The 16,154-nt window shown below is 38.2% G+C and overlaps 1 protein-coding gene across 3 annotated transcripts; it reads right to left on the bottom strand.

Moving 5' to 3' along the window:
- Nucleotides 1–1,053: 1,053 nt before the first annotated feature.
- Nucleotides 1,054–15,058, bottom strand: eif4h (eukaryotic translation initiation factor 4h; the record flags this gene model as incomplete). 3 transcript variants are annotated; one of them, XM_079388042.1, is made up of 8 exons in its annotated part: nt 14,909–15,058; nt 9,000–9,187; nt 8,677–8,741; nt 8,029–8,122; nt 6,712–6,801; nt 4,906–5,070; nt 3,505–3,620; nt 1,054–2,389 (listed from the first exon to the last, which is right to left on the bottom strand). In XM_079388042.1, the coding sequence occupies exons 1-8, from the start codon at nt 14,971–14,973 to the stop codon at nt 2,384–2,386; spliced, it is 789 nt and encodes a 262-aa protein (XP_079244168.1). In that variant the 5' UTR covers nt 14,974–15,058. The 3 variants fall into 3 exon arrangements, with proteins under 3 accessions (XP_079244168.1, XP_079244170.1, XP_079244169.1); XM_079388044.1 differs by having other exon boundaries at nt 6,730–6,801; nt 14,909–15,032; XM_079388043.1 differs by lacking the exon at nt 1,054–2,389 and having other exon boundaries at nt 3,481–3,620; nt 6,730–6,801; nt 14,909–15,024.
- Nucleotides 15,059–16,154: the final 1,096 nt, after the last annotated feature.

Genomic DNA, 16,154 nt, shown 5'->3' with positions numbered 1-16,154 from the left:
TGTATCGGTTAGAGTCCATATTTCAATCCGTTTACTTTAAATCTGATTGATAAACTGAAGCTTATGGAAGACTACATGTTTAAACGTGGACTTAGAATTTTAAATAAAGTAAGCATTTATTAGATTTTTTCCCCAAAGCATGAGCGTGATCCATATTGACTACAGGCCAAGTATTAAATATTTCAAATATATTTACATATTTAAGAAGTCTTTGTTACATAGAATTTATGTTAAAAAAAAAACATTTTTTCCCCCACAATACTAGACGGTTGTCAGGGTAGACAGCATATTAATTTTTATGAGGCTCAATAGACTTACCCTGCTAAAAAAAAACAATAGAAACCATCACAGAAATGCCAATGGTTTCCATTAAAATACCATTATGAACCATTAGCTTTTTCAAATAAAACCATTATAAAATTCCTTTCTGTAGTGTGTGTTGGGCATTTTTCCAATAGGATTTAACATCCCACCAATACAATCCATCACATACCATTATAGTTTCCAATAAAACCAATACAATTCCCATCATAACCATTAAATCCATTACATTTTCTATTGTGTTTTTCAGCAGGGAATTTTTTTTTACAATGGTATGGCATTACGTAATGTTCAAAACTCATCTGTCAATCTATTTTGTGGTGTTCAGTATACATCGAACAGTCTCGTGATCATTTGTCAAACCTTGGCTTAATATGGCGCTACTCTGACTAAGAGCAATAAAAACCGGTGCCCTTTTCACATTCACAATTAAACAAGTCATTTGAATTTTCTGAAGGTAAGATATTAAAAGGACAGTTCCCCTCAAAAATGAAACCGGTCATCATTTGCTTAAGTGGTTTCAAACATGCTTGGAGTCTCATTCTTCTGTTGAGCACAACACACAGGTACATTGTGAAGAGTGTTGGTAACCAAATAATAGCCAGCAGCCATTGCCATAAAATAATCAATGGCTACAGTCACCGGTTTAATTATCATTCTTCAAAATATCTCAACAGAAGGAAGAGACTCACACAAGTTTGGAAGAAGTGAAGGATGAGTAAACGATTTTTTGTGATAAAAAACTGCCTTGTATTTAGATCATTTGACACCCCAAACCCAGGGTCTCCTCTTCAAATCTTTTATTCTTTACATATGCAAAACAATCACTCATCACGCGTCTCCCATGTTGAGAATAAAGACTCCCTGTGTTTGACTCAGTGTATAGACCATTGTTAACCCAACAAAGATAAGACTTTGTGTCTGACAAGTTCTGTTACCTTGTCCTGGAAACCTACGACACAACTCCTGTGATAAACCAACTGCCAGGTTGAATTTAGGTAAAATAACCTTTTTTTTTTTTTGTCCTTCAAATGATTCAAACATTTAGCTTCACAGGACAGAATAAATTCATCCCGTTATCCTGTCAACACATTCATTTCAAACACTGTAAGATGATACAATTTATTGCCATAAACAGTGTAGGAAAATGAAAAGAAAACAAAAGAATAAAAACAGCTGACCTCTATTATACAGTAAGAACCAAAATTGTTGAACTTCCTCCTTTATATCCAGTAAAATGCGACATGGATTTCCCATGAGGCCTCTACACTCGATCCACTAGGAGATGAAACTACAGCGCCTGGCGTGTCTGGAGATGTGTGAGCAGTTCATTTTTGTTCAATTAGCTTCATATGGAAAGGCAGTACTGATGGTGTTATGGTTCATAGTTTCTACTATATTTTCGTCTGGAAAGAAATACATTGCCGTCAAGCTGCGGACTGTAGACCCTTGTGTCACCCACCAAACCTATCATGCATACCCTTCTAAATGAATGAAACATGTGGCACATTGTTCCCGAAAGCTCTGGATGAGCCAGGATTTGGTCAGTTCGGGAAAATCTTTCGTAAAGACGAGGCAACAAGAACTCAAAAAGCTCTTTACTTTGAAATGGTTTAATTAAGAATCAAGCTCAACGTTTTAATCCCCAAATACAGTAAAGAAATTTAAAGAGCAAAATATAAAAGGACACGGCGGCAATTACGTCCGCGCGTCTACAAATTCAAAAACACAGAGATACTTTGGGAAGGGAAAGAGATGTCGAAGTCCTTAAACGCAATCAACCTGGAGATGCCGTCCTCCAAGATTGGGTTCTTTGAAGCGTGTGGGAGGAGCCAGCGAGGACAGGCAGAGGCGGAGTTAAGACTATGCCCCACCCCCTTTCTAGAGCGCCCACCTCCATCTTTTTAAGCCAATCGGATGAGGGCTTGTTTGGATTCGAAAGGAGACCAGAACCTCGTGCCCCTGCCTGCACGTCACTGAAGTCTTTGAAAGATTTTATGGTGATCAAAGCCAGTAGAATCCAGTATAGCCTTCCGGAATAATGCAGCCACACTGACAGATATTAATTCTTTAGAAAACGGAAACAAAACAAGAACAAAATGGTTACACAGGATCCATTGTAGGAGACGGTGAAATTTTCACATGAACATTTTGACAAAGCAATATTAGAATCAATTGAACACAAACGGGAAGATTGCGCTGTGTAGATCTACCAAGACGCGCGGCTCCGAAACCGAACACCGACTGTACAGCTGGATTACGTTGTGCTTTAACGCGCCAATTTACACACACACACCGTGAGGACTCGGGAGAGGACAAGCACCACATGTACAATCCAGTGTGCGTTCTAAGGTTTGCGTACGTGAATCGGCTGAAATCGTGAAGGAGCTCGTGTGTCGCTGTCGGAAATCACGCCAAAGAGAAAAATCGTCATCGGTGCAGTCCGTCCAAAATCCCAAGAACAAAATACAAAACAACGGTCTTTCAATAAACCTAATACTGTTTTTCATGAACGCGGTTATGAATGTCAACTGTGGAAACATTAGCTAGCTGCCCCACAAGAAAAATCACACAAACCAAAATCAGTGTCGTATTTTTTCACACGATAAAAGAGCTTGACGTGTGTAGTTTAGTCTACAGCTATAAAACAAGCCAGGAAACAAAAAAAAATTTTTTTAATTAGTTTCCATTTAAGAGAGCAGCTTAAAAAAAAAAAAAAAAACTTTCAGATCTCACCAAGGATGTGAAAGAACTTTCCCCCGACGAAAACTACAGTACAGAGCAGGCACTAATTACAGGGAAGCAAAGGTGGACATAAAACCATTGTTAAACAGTTTTGCCATGCATTCACGAGCTGCTCGTTGGTGTGTGCAGGTGTCATGACGATCGATTGATGTGGGCGTGGTCTGTGTGTTTTTCCCCGTTGAATGAATATATTCATATTTTTGTAGTCGTGCAATCTGAATTCGTAGGGACTCCATTCATCTCTAACAGGTAGGAACGATGAGGCTTTATCGCATTCCCGTTGGCATGATACGTTTTTTTTCGTCGTCGTTTGTCGACCCCTTCCCTCCCCGTATATCCCTCCCTTTCTTTCTCTCCTCCTCCCTCCCTTCCTTCCTTCCTTCCTTCCGGAGCGCTGAGGGAGGATGCAGTCTCTTAGTGTTTGTCTTTGGGAATTACCTCCTCCCTGGGTTTGGCACCCCCAAAGATGGCAGAGTTGGGGTTGGCCACTTGGTTAAGGGGAGCTGCCACTGTACGCGGCTTCAGCTGTAACCTTGGTCTCTGCGCTCTTTCCTCTGCAAAAAATGAGAAAGAGATATTTGGTGTGATTCTATCATTTATGCAAGTGTCAAAAATACTTAAAGTCGACGTGAAATGGTATTACAACTCATTTTACTTCTGAAATTTTAGTCAATCAAAATAACAAAAAGCAAAGTTGCCCCATCAATTGGGAATTGACTGGAAAAAAACAAAATAAAAATCTAAGTGAGAGTTTGTGGAGTCAATTTTGGAAAGGATGAAAATTATGCCCCTGGAATCAGGCCATATCTGAATCCATTTCTTTGCATTGATTATTTGGCATTAAATTATAATATATTCATTTAAATAATAGATTTCAGTTGCATTATACCCTAAAACAATACTCAGATAGTCATTTTGCTATGGATGCAGCAATATCACACTAACATAGATAGCTGATGTGGTAAAGGTCTAGTTTTTAGCATTTACCTTAGAGTACAGCTGAAAGTCTGAGCATTTTTGCTAAAAACGCTGCAATTTATTTATTTGAGATCGATGTTTGTGCATTAGCCCCGCCCCCTACTAAAAGAACTGGCCAGCAATGGCTTTTGCTTGCCTTTTAAGACTAAATTCTGAATGAACTCAGTCATTTTGAAAGCTATGCAAGACTCTAATGACAAAGTGAAACATTTAAGTGCCCCGTCAGTGTTCAAGTGCAGGTGAACGGAAACACTTATTCTTAGCCTCTAAAGCCCAAAGTGTACTTTTTTTGTGTGTGTGTGTGTGTGTTCATAAGCATATGCTTTCGGACAAACATGTAGGCGGTCGACACATGAGCTCCAGAAAGCTTTGTCCAGCTCTACTTTTCTTTAGAAGTTATCAAAAAAAAAAAAATCTAACAAAATTTGCAGCTCTCTCAAAACCCTCTCACAAGCACTCGTCAGCACGGCTGTCTGTTGCTGTTCAGTCTTTTTAGTTTGGTTTTCTACCGTGAAATAGCGGCCCGGGTCAGTGCTGCGTGCAGTTACAAAAAAATCGGGTGGTGCTTACTATTCTGGTGTTGAAATCTGCATCACATGTACTGTACACAGTACCTTGCGGGTGCATTAAAAAAAATAAACTTTGGGCTTAACTCAGACACTGCCAAGTGAAATCTACCACTTAAGTAGCCAAAGGCTAACATTAGACATTTAGTCACCTAAATTGAAACATTTTTGCTTATCTGAGTGATTTATTTGCACTGTAGAGGTTTGAGCAGGAACATGAGCGTAAATGGGGTCCATTATGACTTTAAAGCATATATATAGATGTATCTTTTTTCAGAATTAATAAATGTGAGACCGTCAGAGGGTTCTCTGAAGTCTGTCTGGCCTCCGCGAGGAGGTCCATCTCTGAAGCGTCCCATGCCTCCGCCCATGCCTCCGCCCATGCCTCCGCCCCCCCTTCTGTCGCCAGGGCGACCGCCTCCTCGACTCCTCCCACCCATGAAGTCATCATCTTTAAATCCTGTGGAAAGAGGAAGTGTGAGTAACTGGTCCGTTATTCTCCCACTCCACTGCAAAGTTGCACCAAAATACTGATCCAGGATTGGCTCTGGGCAAAATATCACAATGCTTAAGAAAAATGAAGTCTGATCCCAGATCAGTATCTATAGGCAACTTCAATTTGGGAGGATATCTGACTGCAGACCAGCAGGGAGACTCCACTGACAACATGACTGATGGCAATGAGATGGAGTCCCTGAGAGATCAATGTTCAAAAATTAACTAAAAATATATGAAAAAGCCAAAAAATAAATATGCAATACCAAGATCCCTGCTGATAAAGTCCTGCGACTCAGTTTATTGGAATATTCTGGGGTTTTTTCAACAAGGTTTCAAACACTACTTCCTCAGTTTGTAAAAGTGGGTGAGAAAACATTTACTGTAATAGGGTGAATGTCACAAAAACAGCCAAGTAGCGTCAATTATTTACCCCAAAATCAAAGAAAAATCAGCAGCCTAAATTGCATATTTAAAAAAAGCCTATTACAGTCCATTATGATTTTTTTTCACTGATATTTTGACATAATTTGCTTATTACAGTTATATGAAAAATATTCTATTTAATATTCTATGTACACATCATGGGATTGTGTTGTTTTGAATGCATGCTGATTTTTGTAAGGCAGCGGCTATTTACACAGTGCAAATAGCTATAGATTCTATTTACACTTAAAATAGCTGCTACTTATTGCAAATAGTGGCAATTATCTGCACCTCAGTATTGCAGTACTTTATAAAATAGTATGCAATAACTTTGGAGAGTGTAAATTTAAATTATTAAATGGATGTCACCTAACTAGGACACTCCCTACACCTCCCGATACTTTATTTCCAACTTTGATTATTTCCTTAATTTTTATTGAAAATAAATGCTTTTCTGATGTGATTTGAAAAGAAAAAAAAAAAAAAAAAAAAAAAAAGAAAAGTTCGCCAAAAGGCAGATTCGAACTCGGTACGATCGCGTCAAAAGTCTTTCGTAATGCTGACTAGCCCAATCACACGTTGGTGGGCGGAGTTAGTGTAAATAGCCTCTGCCAACAAGGCGGGCTATTTGCACAGTGTAAACAGACAGTTTTTGTATCATTATATAATTATTATAAATTAATATTGTGATGACAATGATTTCTATTACTGCATTATGACTTAGTGCATACTTGCAATGAAAATCACAATAATAATAAAAAAAGTAATAATTTTAAAGTATGTATAATGTTATTATTAATAACACTAATAATAATAATTATTTAAAAAATGTTTTATATATATATTACTTCATATATTTTTATATATATATTACTTCATACTACTATATATATATTTTTTTTTTTTTATTTTTTTTTTTACCCCCCCCCCCCCCAAAATCCAATGAAGTAATGAAAATCTTGTCCTAAAACCTTTCATTATCTTTGTGTCCTATTGCTTACTAGGCGTCCATCCAGTAAATTTATTGTAAACATGTTTTCTGATCATTTTTACAAAATGAGGAACACATCTGAATTGCCTGTGGTCATATCATACCACAGATGTGTGCCATATATCAGACTCTTGCTAAAATCTAGAGCCGATTATCTAGTGCTAACTCCTCAATGGTTCGAGTTCTTGCCCAGTTCACTCGCCGCACCTCCTCCAGATTGGTCGAAGTCGTCTCTGGAGTCACGTCCCCCTCCTCTGGCCCCACGTGAGCCACCACGGCCTGAAAGGGACAGGGGGCTGTTTAATAGGGGCAACAATTCAAAGCTGAGATCAGGGTGAAAGAGAGGCACGCCACCCACAAAACGGCTCAACTGAACCAATCACATCATCTGCCAACAGCGCTAACAGGAAGACACCAGCTGGACAGGCAAGTTTAGCCTATAGGAAAGCACTTCATTTGTTAGAGGGGAAGGAAGAGGAGCTAGAAAGGGTTTCCTATTGAGGGATGAAAAAACAGAAAAGCACAAAAATATCTGAAGATGAAACATGAACAATGACTGTGAGAAGCCCGACTTAAAGAGACAGTTCACCCATATAAGACATTTGCATCATTTACTCACCCTCGAGTTGTTCTAAACCTGAATGAGTTTTTCTTCTGCTAAAGATAATAGTTGGAAGAACGTAATGGGCACCGGAAACCGTTTGATTACTCATAGTTGGACCAACTTGTGTGAGAGTAGATTACAAAATCATTATTTGGGGTGAACTATCCCTTTAAGAAATGTTGTTTTTGTGTAGTATGAGTAGTGAATTAAATATTTGTAGCTATATGCAATTGCAATAAAACCAAGCGGAGACAGTTCAGAATAAGAGACAGAAGACAAAGTGAGCACAAGCTAATATTGAGCATTGCTTAGGGGTTGGCAGTACAACCAAAATCAGAAAGAATTTATTACAAAATATTCTCTCTAAAATAAAAGATAATGTATAATTAGCAGTCAACTGTGGCCGGGCAGGTTGAAGACTAAATGATTAGCATCAGAGAAAAATCTGTCTTTTTCACCTGAAGATCAAATTTGCCTTTTTATTGAAAAAAAAAGGGTTGTGTAATTGAGCCTGTAACAGAATCAATTCTTAATTTACCATCGAACTCTATAAAATGCAAGGAAATACTTCCAGTAATATGTTAAAAAACTTCAGTAAACTATAAATGCAAATATACATGACAATGTATTTTATTTTTATTTTTTTAATAAAAACAAAATATATATTTCTCTAGAAAACCTGATACACACAGAATCTCTACTTTGTTAACAATAATAATGTAAACACAATAGGAGCGCCCTTCCCTAGCATTGCTCATTTCTGAGAATATAAGGACCACAATATTTGACAGGAAGCACACAAGCAATATATCGACAGTAAGAAAGAGACAACAGCACTAATGAAAGTACACGACAGTAATGCACGACAGTACAATTGTCATATATTGGCGCACACACAGTACCTCTGTCGTCTTTCCGGAAGCCGAAGCCTCCGGCGCCACGTTCTTGCTTTCGGCCCTCTGCGATATCCACCCTCAAAGACCGGTCTCCTAGCAGCTGTGGAAGAACTGCATACTCAGCACACAACATATCGAACAGTGCACTAGCCTTCAAAAGTTGTGGTTGGTACCATATTTTTAAACTGGTTTGAATGAAGCCCCTTATGCTAACAGAGGCTATATTTATGTGATTAAAAATACAGTAAAAACAATACGAGTGGGAAATACAATTTAAAATAGCTTAATGTTTAAAAATGTAATTTATCCCATATTCAGAAACCATTAATATGCTGAAACATTCGTCACGAACACTGAAAGCAGTCGAGCTGCTTCTTATTTTTGTGGAACTTCTGTTTTGATTCTTTAATGAATAGAAAGTTCTGGAAATCTTTGGTAACAATTTAAAATCTTTACAGTCACTTCTAATCAATTTAATGCATCCTTGCAGAATAAAAGTACAGATTTACTACAGCTGTTGTACACGCTTTATGAATTTCACTTTTATCAGCTCGAAAAACAAAAAAGTGCATGTATTCCTATTCAGAATGACAGCACATAACACTTCAACAAAACAAAAATAATACTAGAATAAAGTGTAATTAGGTGACTTACAGCGCCATCATACGCCAAAGCCTCTTTTAGAGATTCCAAGTCTTCAAACTCTACATAACAGAAACCTGGAGAACGAAAACAAATAAAAGCATTTAGTGGATGTTTTGATTGATTTTCAGTGCATTAATTCAAGTTGCATTTAACAGCGTGTGGTTTGAGGATCAAACCCAGGACCTTGGTGTTGCTCGAGCCACAGAAAGATAAACTAGCCACACATTTTGAGGTTCCATTCATGTCCGCAGCACAAAGTTTAGTACTTAGGCGAACCCCCAGTAGGAATAAGAAAACAATATCCCTCAGTAATCATGCGAAGGTCAGCCCACCTTTGAACTTGTCTGTTTCTTTGTCTCGCACTAGTCGAACGCTCCGGATGCTGAGGTCTTTGAAGATGGCATCTATGTCTCCTTGCACAGTGTTGAAGGGCAGGTTGCCGACGTACGCCGTGTAGGGCGGCTCTGCAGGAAGGTCCTTCTGCTTTCGGGGTCCGCCTGGGCCGCCGCCGCCTCGGGGTCTGCAGATCAAAAACAAACAACCTGATCAGGGGCCTGTTTCATAAAACAAGTTTACCAAATAAGCCAGGTTTATTTCAGTAAGTCTGACTTATTGTCAGTTGATTTGGTTCAAAATAAGTCAGACTAACTGAAATAAGCCTGGCTTGTTTGGTAAACTTGTTTTATGAAACCGGCCCCAGCTCTACACCTTCTAGAAATAACACACAGGCAAACTATTGATCTCGACGTCGTGTGATTCCAGCAGGATTCAAACACTGCAAATAAAAGACGCACACTGACTAATAAAGCCCACCACGACCACTCGGCAGAAGAGCGCCTTCAATCAAATCACACACACTTCTGATGGTTTTGGGTCTCATAACATCCCAAACACATAAACCTAGCTTCTGATAGACATTCGTTTTCCATGCCAGCAAAAATTATTTTTAATAAATAGTGGTTGAGCAGTAAGTGTTTTCCAATGGCACAGAATTTCAATGTCATTTATATCAGTAACAAACTAATTTTTCCATTAAGGGGTAATGTTATTTAATGTTTAATTTATTTCATGCATGCATGTTACATTTAATCAAATTTATTTAAAATACTAAGACACTATAGGCTGCTACTAACCAAATCAGTATCAACAATATCCATCTTTGTATTACAGAGGTGGTGCAAAAACTGCATTTGAAGTGTTTTTAGCTGCATTATTGTGGAGATGAAAAAATGCTCTTACAGTGTAATCACAACTAATGCGGAGATGAATGTTTAAAAAAAATATTTAATGAAACGCTTTAAACATGAAACCGCCAGAATATTTCTTGAGTTGAATCATTCACTCAACCAACTCATTTCAAAAACACCGATTCATTCAGCAGAACCGTTCAACTGCTTTTGTTTGGAACGGTTTTTACTGGCAAAGAGCAAAAACTATATTACAGGTACATCTAAAAAATTTGAATATCGCGAAAAAGTTCATTTTTTCTTGTAACATTTCAAAAAGTGAAACTTTCATATATTTTAGATTCATTACATGTAAAGTAAAACATTTCAAAAGTTGTTTTAATTTTGATGATTAGAGCTTACAGCTGATGAAAGTCAAAAATCAGTATCTCAAAATATTAGAATATTTACATTTGAGTTTCAATTAATGACCATCCATACAGTATAAATTCCGGGTATCTCTCGAAACCACAATAATGGAGAAGACTGCTGACTTGGCAATGGTCCAGAAGACGAACATTGACGCCCTCCACAAAGAGGGTAAGTCACAGAGGGTCATTACTGAAAGCTGTGGCTGTTTACAGAGTGCTGTATTAAAGCATATTAAATGCAAAGTTGACTGGAAGGAAGAATTTGGGGAGGAAAATGTGCACAAGCAACAGGGATGACCGCAAGCTTGAGAATACTGTCAAGCAAAGCTGATTCAAACACTTGGGAGAGCTTCACGAGGAGTGGACTGAAGCTGGAGTCAGTGCATTAAGAGTCTCCACGCTCAGACGTCTTCAGGAAAAGAGCTATCAAGCCACTTCTGAACCAGAGACAACGTCAGAAGCATCTTACCTGAGCTGTGGAGAAAAAGAACTGGACTGTTGCTCAGTGGTCCAAAGTCCTCTTTTCAGATGAAAGTAAATTTTGCATTTCATTTGGAAATCAAGGTCCCAGAGTCTGGAGGAAGAGTGGAGAGGCACAGAATCCATGTTGCTTGAAGTCCAGTGTGAAGTTTCCACAGTCAGTGATGATTTGGGCTGCCATGTCATCTGTTGGTGTTGGTCCACTGTGTTTTCTGAAGTCCACAGTCAACGCAGCCGTATACCAGGAAATTTTAGAGCACTTCATACTTCCTTCTGCTGACAGGCTTTATGGAGATGATGATTTAATTTTCCAGCAGGACTTGGCACCTGCCCACACTGCCAAAGGTACCAAAAGCTGGTTCAATGACCATGGTGTCACTGTGCTTGATTGGCCAGCAAACTCGTCTGACCTGAACCCCATAGAGAGTCTATAGGGTATTGTCAAGAGGAAAATGAGAGACACCAGACCCAACAATGCAGATGACCTGAAGGCCGCTATCAAAGCCACCTGGGCTTCCATTACACCTGAGCAGTGCCACAGGCTGATTGCCTCCATGCCACGCCGCATTGATGCAGTAATTAAAGCAAAAGGAGGCCCTACCAAGTATTGAGTTCATAGAAATGAACATACTTTTCTGAAGCCTGACATTTGTTTAAAATATCCTTTTTTATTGATCTTATGTAATAATCTAATTTTCCGAGACACTGAATTTTGGGTTTTCATTATCTGTAAGCCATAATCATCAAAATTAAGAAATTAAGGCTTGAAATATTTCACTCTGTGTGTTATGAATCTATACAATATATTTTCACTTTCTGAAATGAGTGACAAAAAATATTTACCTTTTTCATGATATTCTCATTTTTTTAGATGTACCTGTATAAGATATTGTAACTCCGTATTAACTCGATTTATAGAAAAGTTGTGTAACGTCACATTTAAATGTCAATATAAAAGATCACATTTGCAGTTGTGCTGATATTGTGGATGAACAGCACGCTCTCTTTCATGTGATACTGCTTAACCATCTCATGTATAAATAAACAAAACAAACTATAATTTTACTGGCACTATTCATTTCTTACCCTGATACAGTTTTTTTTTTTCAATTATAAATGGATGACAAATAATTTCTGATGTCAAGTCAACACTTGAAAGGGGATTTACAGAAATATGTTAAATATTGTGTAGAAACAGCCATACATTTGATCCAAGAACATTTTTCAAGTGTGATTCAGAGAAAGTAACAAAGAAAAATAGTGCTGTCAAATGATTAATCACATCCAAAGTAAAAATTTTGGTTTACATAACATGAGTACTGTTTATATTTATTATATATGCATGTATGTATGTAATTATGTATGTTTGTATGTATATATGCATGTATGTAATTATGTATGCAATTATGTATATACATGTATGTAATTATGCATATATGCATGTATATAAGTAATTATGCATATATTATGTAATTATGTATATGTATGCATGCAATTATGTATGTATGCATGCATGTAATTATGTATGCATGTAATTATGTATATGTATGCATGCAATTATGTATATATGTATGCATGCAATATATTATATACATACATATATATATATAAAAACACACACGTATGTATATATTTAAGCAAAATTTGAAAATATACACATGTAAATACATGCAAATAGTTTCAAAATATATACTGTGTATTTAAATACACAGCATTTATTAAATGTACACAGTACATGCACATTGTGAACAAAAACTTATTTTCGACACGATTAATTGTTTACTAAGAAAATCATGCAAATGCCTCTTCTGCATGTGAAACCTACAGCTAAATGATTTTTGTGCACAGCTGAATGGTTTCAGATCTCCGCTTGTAAAAGCCCACAATTAATGTGTTTAGCATTTAACAGAGCACCAGTTATCATCCAAATCCTTCACCTGAGAACGGCAAGCAGCAAGAATCACTTAGACCTCCAAACACCTGCAGTTCTTCGACTCTCTGCCATAAGAGACCGTGCGTCCATCTGCTTAGATCCTGATGTAGCACTAAACACCATTCACGTCAACGACCGCTTTACAAATCTGACCGTTGGCATGGATTTGAGCACATGCATACACTAAAATCAAACCTGTGTCCACGCATGTTTTATAAAAGAGGCCTCTTAAGCTTAAAAAAATAAAAATAAATAAGAGCGTTGACAATGCTGGCTGTTTATTGTGAAACTGTTATGTGTGTGTGGTCACTTCTGTTAGTCTGGACAGGTATGAGCTGATGCCAGTAATCTTAATCATCACATTTCTTATTGGCTTGGCCCACACATTGGTCTATCACTGGTAACACTATAGTGTGATAACTAAAAATACTACTGGACAGACAAAGTGCTTTGGACAAAAATATTGCAGAAAGCATCATCTTAATTTATTTTCTGTCTGTAATAGAAGATTAAATCCCATGCAAAGCGAATCTGGGAGCTTCCGCTGGGATCCAGTATACTACAGACATTCCTCTGGTGTCAGACGGAGACCTGAGACGAGTGTATAGCATGACATCTCTGCTCCGTCTGGTGTCTTCAGACCTGTGCCGTCCACAGTAAATGATACACGGTACTCAAGAGTTACAGCACAGAAACATTCATCATCAACCACCGCAAAAACCCACACGACCTTAAAATACTGCGGCGGTAGGGACCAGATGGAAATACCATGGTACCCTCATACAGAGGTGTTTATCATACCATTAAATCAACCAAGATTCGGCCGTTTTAAGCTTGTATAGATCATCTAATCATTGTACAAGTGGTCAACCGGCCCAATACCTGTGCCAAAACTTGATAGACTTGTCAATTAATGCAAAATAGACTATTTTTTTTTTATATTGTGTTTTTGCTGTTTTGTACATTGCCTATTTGTTGTTATTCTTTATTATCTGTGTCCTGTCGCTGTCTTTCAGTTGCACTGTGGAGCTTCTGTCACTATAACAAATTCCTCGTATGTGTAAACATACTTGGCCAATAAAGCTCATTCTGATTCTGAATAAAAGTACTAGCCTACTTTCAGACCTCAATCGTTTGAATAGCTGCTCATCACTGTTTTCACTAAAATATTAAGCAGCAAATAAGCTTTTGTAATATTATACACTACCAGCATTCAGAAAGTTTGTGTTCAGTTAGGTTTAGTTTTTTGGAAAGTAAAGAAATTAATACTTTTATTGAGAAAGGATGCATTAAATTGATCAAAAGTCAAAAAATCTGATTTTTTTCTTGAGCAGCAAATCACAATGATTTCTGAAGGATCATGTGAATAAATGACACTTGAAAAGGTCAAAATATATAGCATTTCGCAATATCAGTTTTCACTATTTTTGTTGAAACGAATAGCTCTTTTAAAAACAAACTCATTCCAAACTTTAGAACAATACTTCAAGTTGTCATTAGCAATAATGCAGCATGATCAAAACTGAACTCATTTGACCAGGTCTCCATACATCAAGCAAGCGCGTGCTTTCTGTTTCTATATTCAATAACTGATAAATGCCACGCACGCCTGAGAGAGGCAGGTGTGCAAATAAAGCCATGTCATCAGGACGGAAAACACAATACATCTTAGTTATCATATGGACTTCTTATGCTGTTGATCCGAGAACAGCGTTCATTTGCCCGGACGCGATCATTCCCACGCGCACTGCATTTCAACGACACCCCGAGGTACTTCAAATAATATCGCTGTTACTGTGCACGTCCAGAAAGACGGAAGTACCGGGGTCTTTTTGTGGAAATGAGCACAATTCCACTCAGTAGCAGCAATGCAGCGGGTTTGAACACAGCAGAGTGATATATAGAGAGTCAAACCCCTGACCGAGGCCCAGTGCAGACGCGCTGTCGCACTCATCATTCACCCCGATTATAACCACAATACCCTCATTCAATAGCGATAAACGAGCAGCAGTGCTTTACATAAGGTCTGCGTGCACTGAAATGCTGAGCCTGCCGTGAGACATGAAGCCCATGTGCTGCTGAGTTTCGTGCCCGGCCTTCCTTCATCACAGCGGGAGCTGCTGCGTGGCCTACCCCCGCCAGATGTCCCGCGAACCCGCGCTCCCACGCGCCTCACTGCCGCCTCCCGCCACACACGCGCCTCGCCGCTCCTCTCACGCCGACATCCTTACCCTCTCCCCCCGCCGAAGCTCCCGTAAGCCCGATCCCGGTCATCGTAGTTATCGAAATCCGCCATTGACGAAGATGCTGTCCAGAGAAAGCAGCAGTCTGACGATGAAGGACCCCAAAATATACGGCTGCGAGGTTGAGCTGCCCTGTGCGTGCCTGAGGCGTTGCCAGTTGGAAGTTTATAAAATACATTTGAGTAGAAACAAAGTAAATGGCTTTAAAATGTCAAATTGTGACTTATGTATATTCATTTTGGAGTCTGTAAGCAAAAGCATATTTTTAATGTGAGTAATGGGCGATGTTTTCAATCGGGCAACGGCGAGGAGACTCGAGCTGCGATCTAATGAGAGAGTAACGCATCGGTGGGGATTCAGTGCTTCGAATGGCAGAGCGAATGCGATAGGCGTGTGATTCTTTGAGTAGCCAGCGAACCGATTCACGAGTCATATGTGTTCGATTCGATCCAGGAGCCATAGTGAAATAATTACTTATATTTGACAAATCTTACCATTGGATTGATTGATTTATTATTTATTTAAAGCCACCTTGTTGCCATAACAACATGTAGTTCTACGTTTTGTGAAATAATTTCAACTGTTGATTCTAATAAAATGTTGAATGAAATGTTGCTTTCATTGTTTCTTTCTAAATGTCCCAAGTACAACATATTAATAAATGTACATTATTTAATTTTATAAAATTTATTGTATAGACGACTAGGAACAAATCTTAAAGGGATAGTTTACTCAAAATAAAAATTCCTGCGAAAGAAACAGGTGTGAAACAAGCTGAGGGCGAGAAAATAAAGATAGCATTGTCATTTTTGGGTGAACTATCCCTTTAAGGTTTATGTTGGCCCTTCAGGAAGGTCTGCTGAGTAAATACTGCTATGACCTACTGCCCTTTTATATTTAAACTGGACAAAACAACAATATTTATAACCATCATCCAAGAAATCCCATTTACAAAACAAGCCGTGAGAAAAGGAAGAAGCTGGAAAGAACCAGCCTATACATTAAACAGGCCATTTCTGAGATTTAGCACATTAATTTTCATAATGCATGCGATGTCTTGCACCATCATGTAGCAGTTCAGCCACTCTGAAAATATACAGTGGGGATCGAAAGTTTGGGAACCCCTTGCAGAATCTGTGAAAATGTTTTTACCAAAATAAGAGAGATCATACAAAATGCATGTTATTTTTTATTTAGTACTGTCCTGAGTAAGATATTTTCCATAAAAGATGTT

The sequence above is a fragment of the Barbus barbus genome (assembly GCF_936440315.1).
Source record: "Barbus barbus genome assembly, chromosome: 31".
Classification (NCBI taxonomy): domain Eukaryota; kingdom Metazoa; phylum Chordata; class Actinopteri; order Cypriniformes; family Cyprinidae; genus Barbus; species Barbus barbus.
Note: the sequence above shows the minus strand (reverse complement) of the source record. Positions and strands in the feature narration are given on the sequence as shown.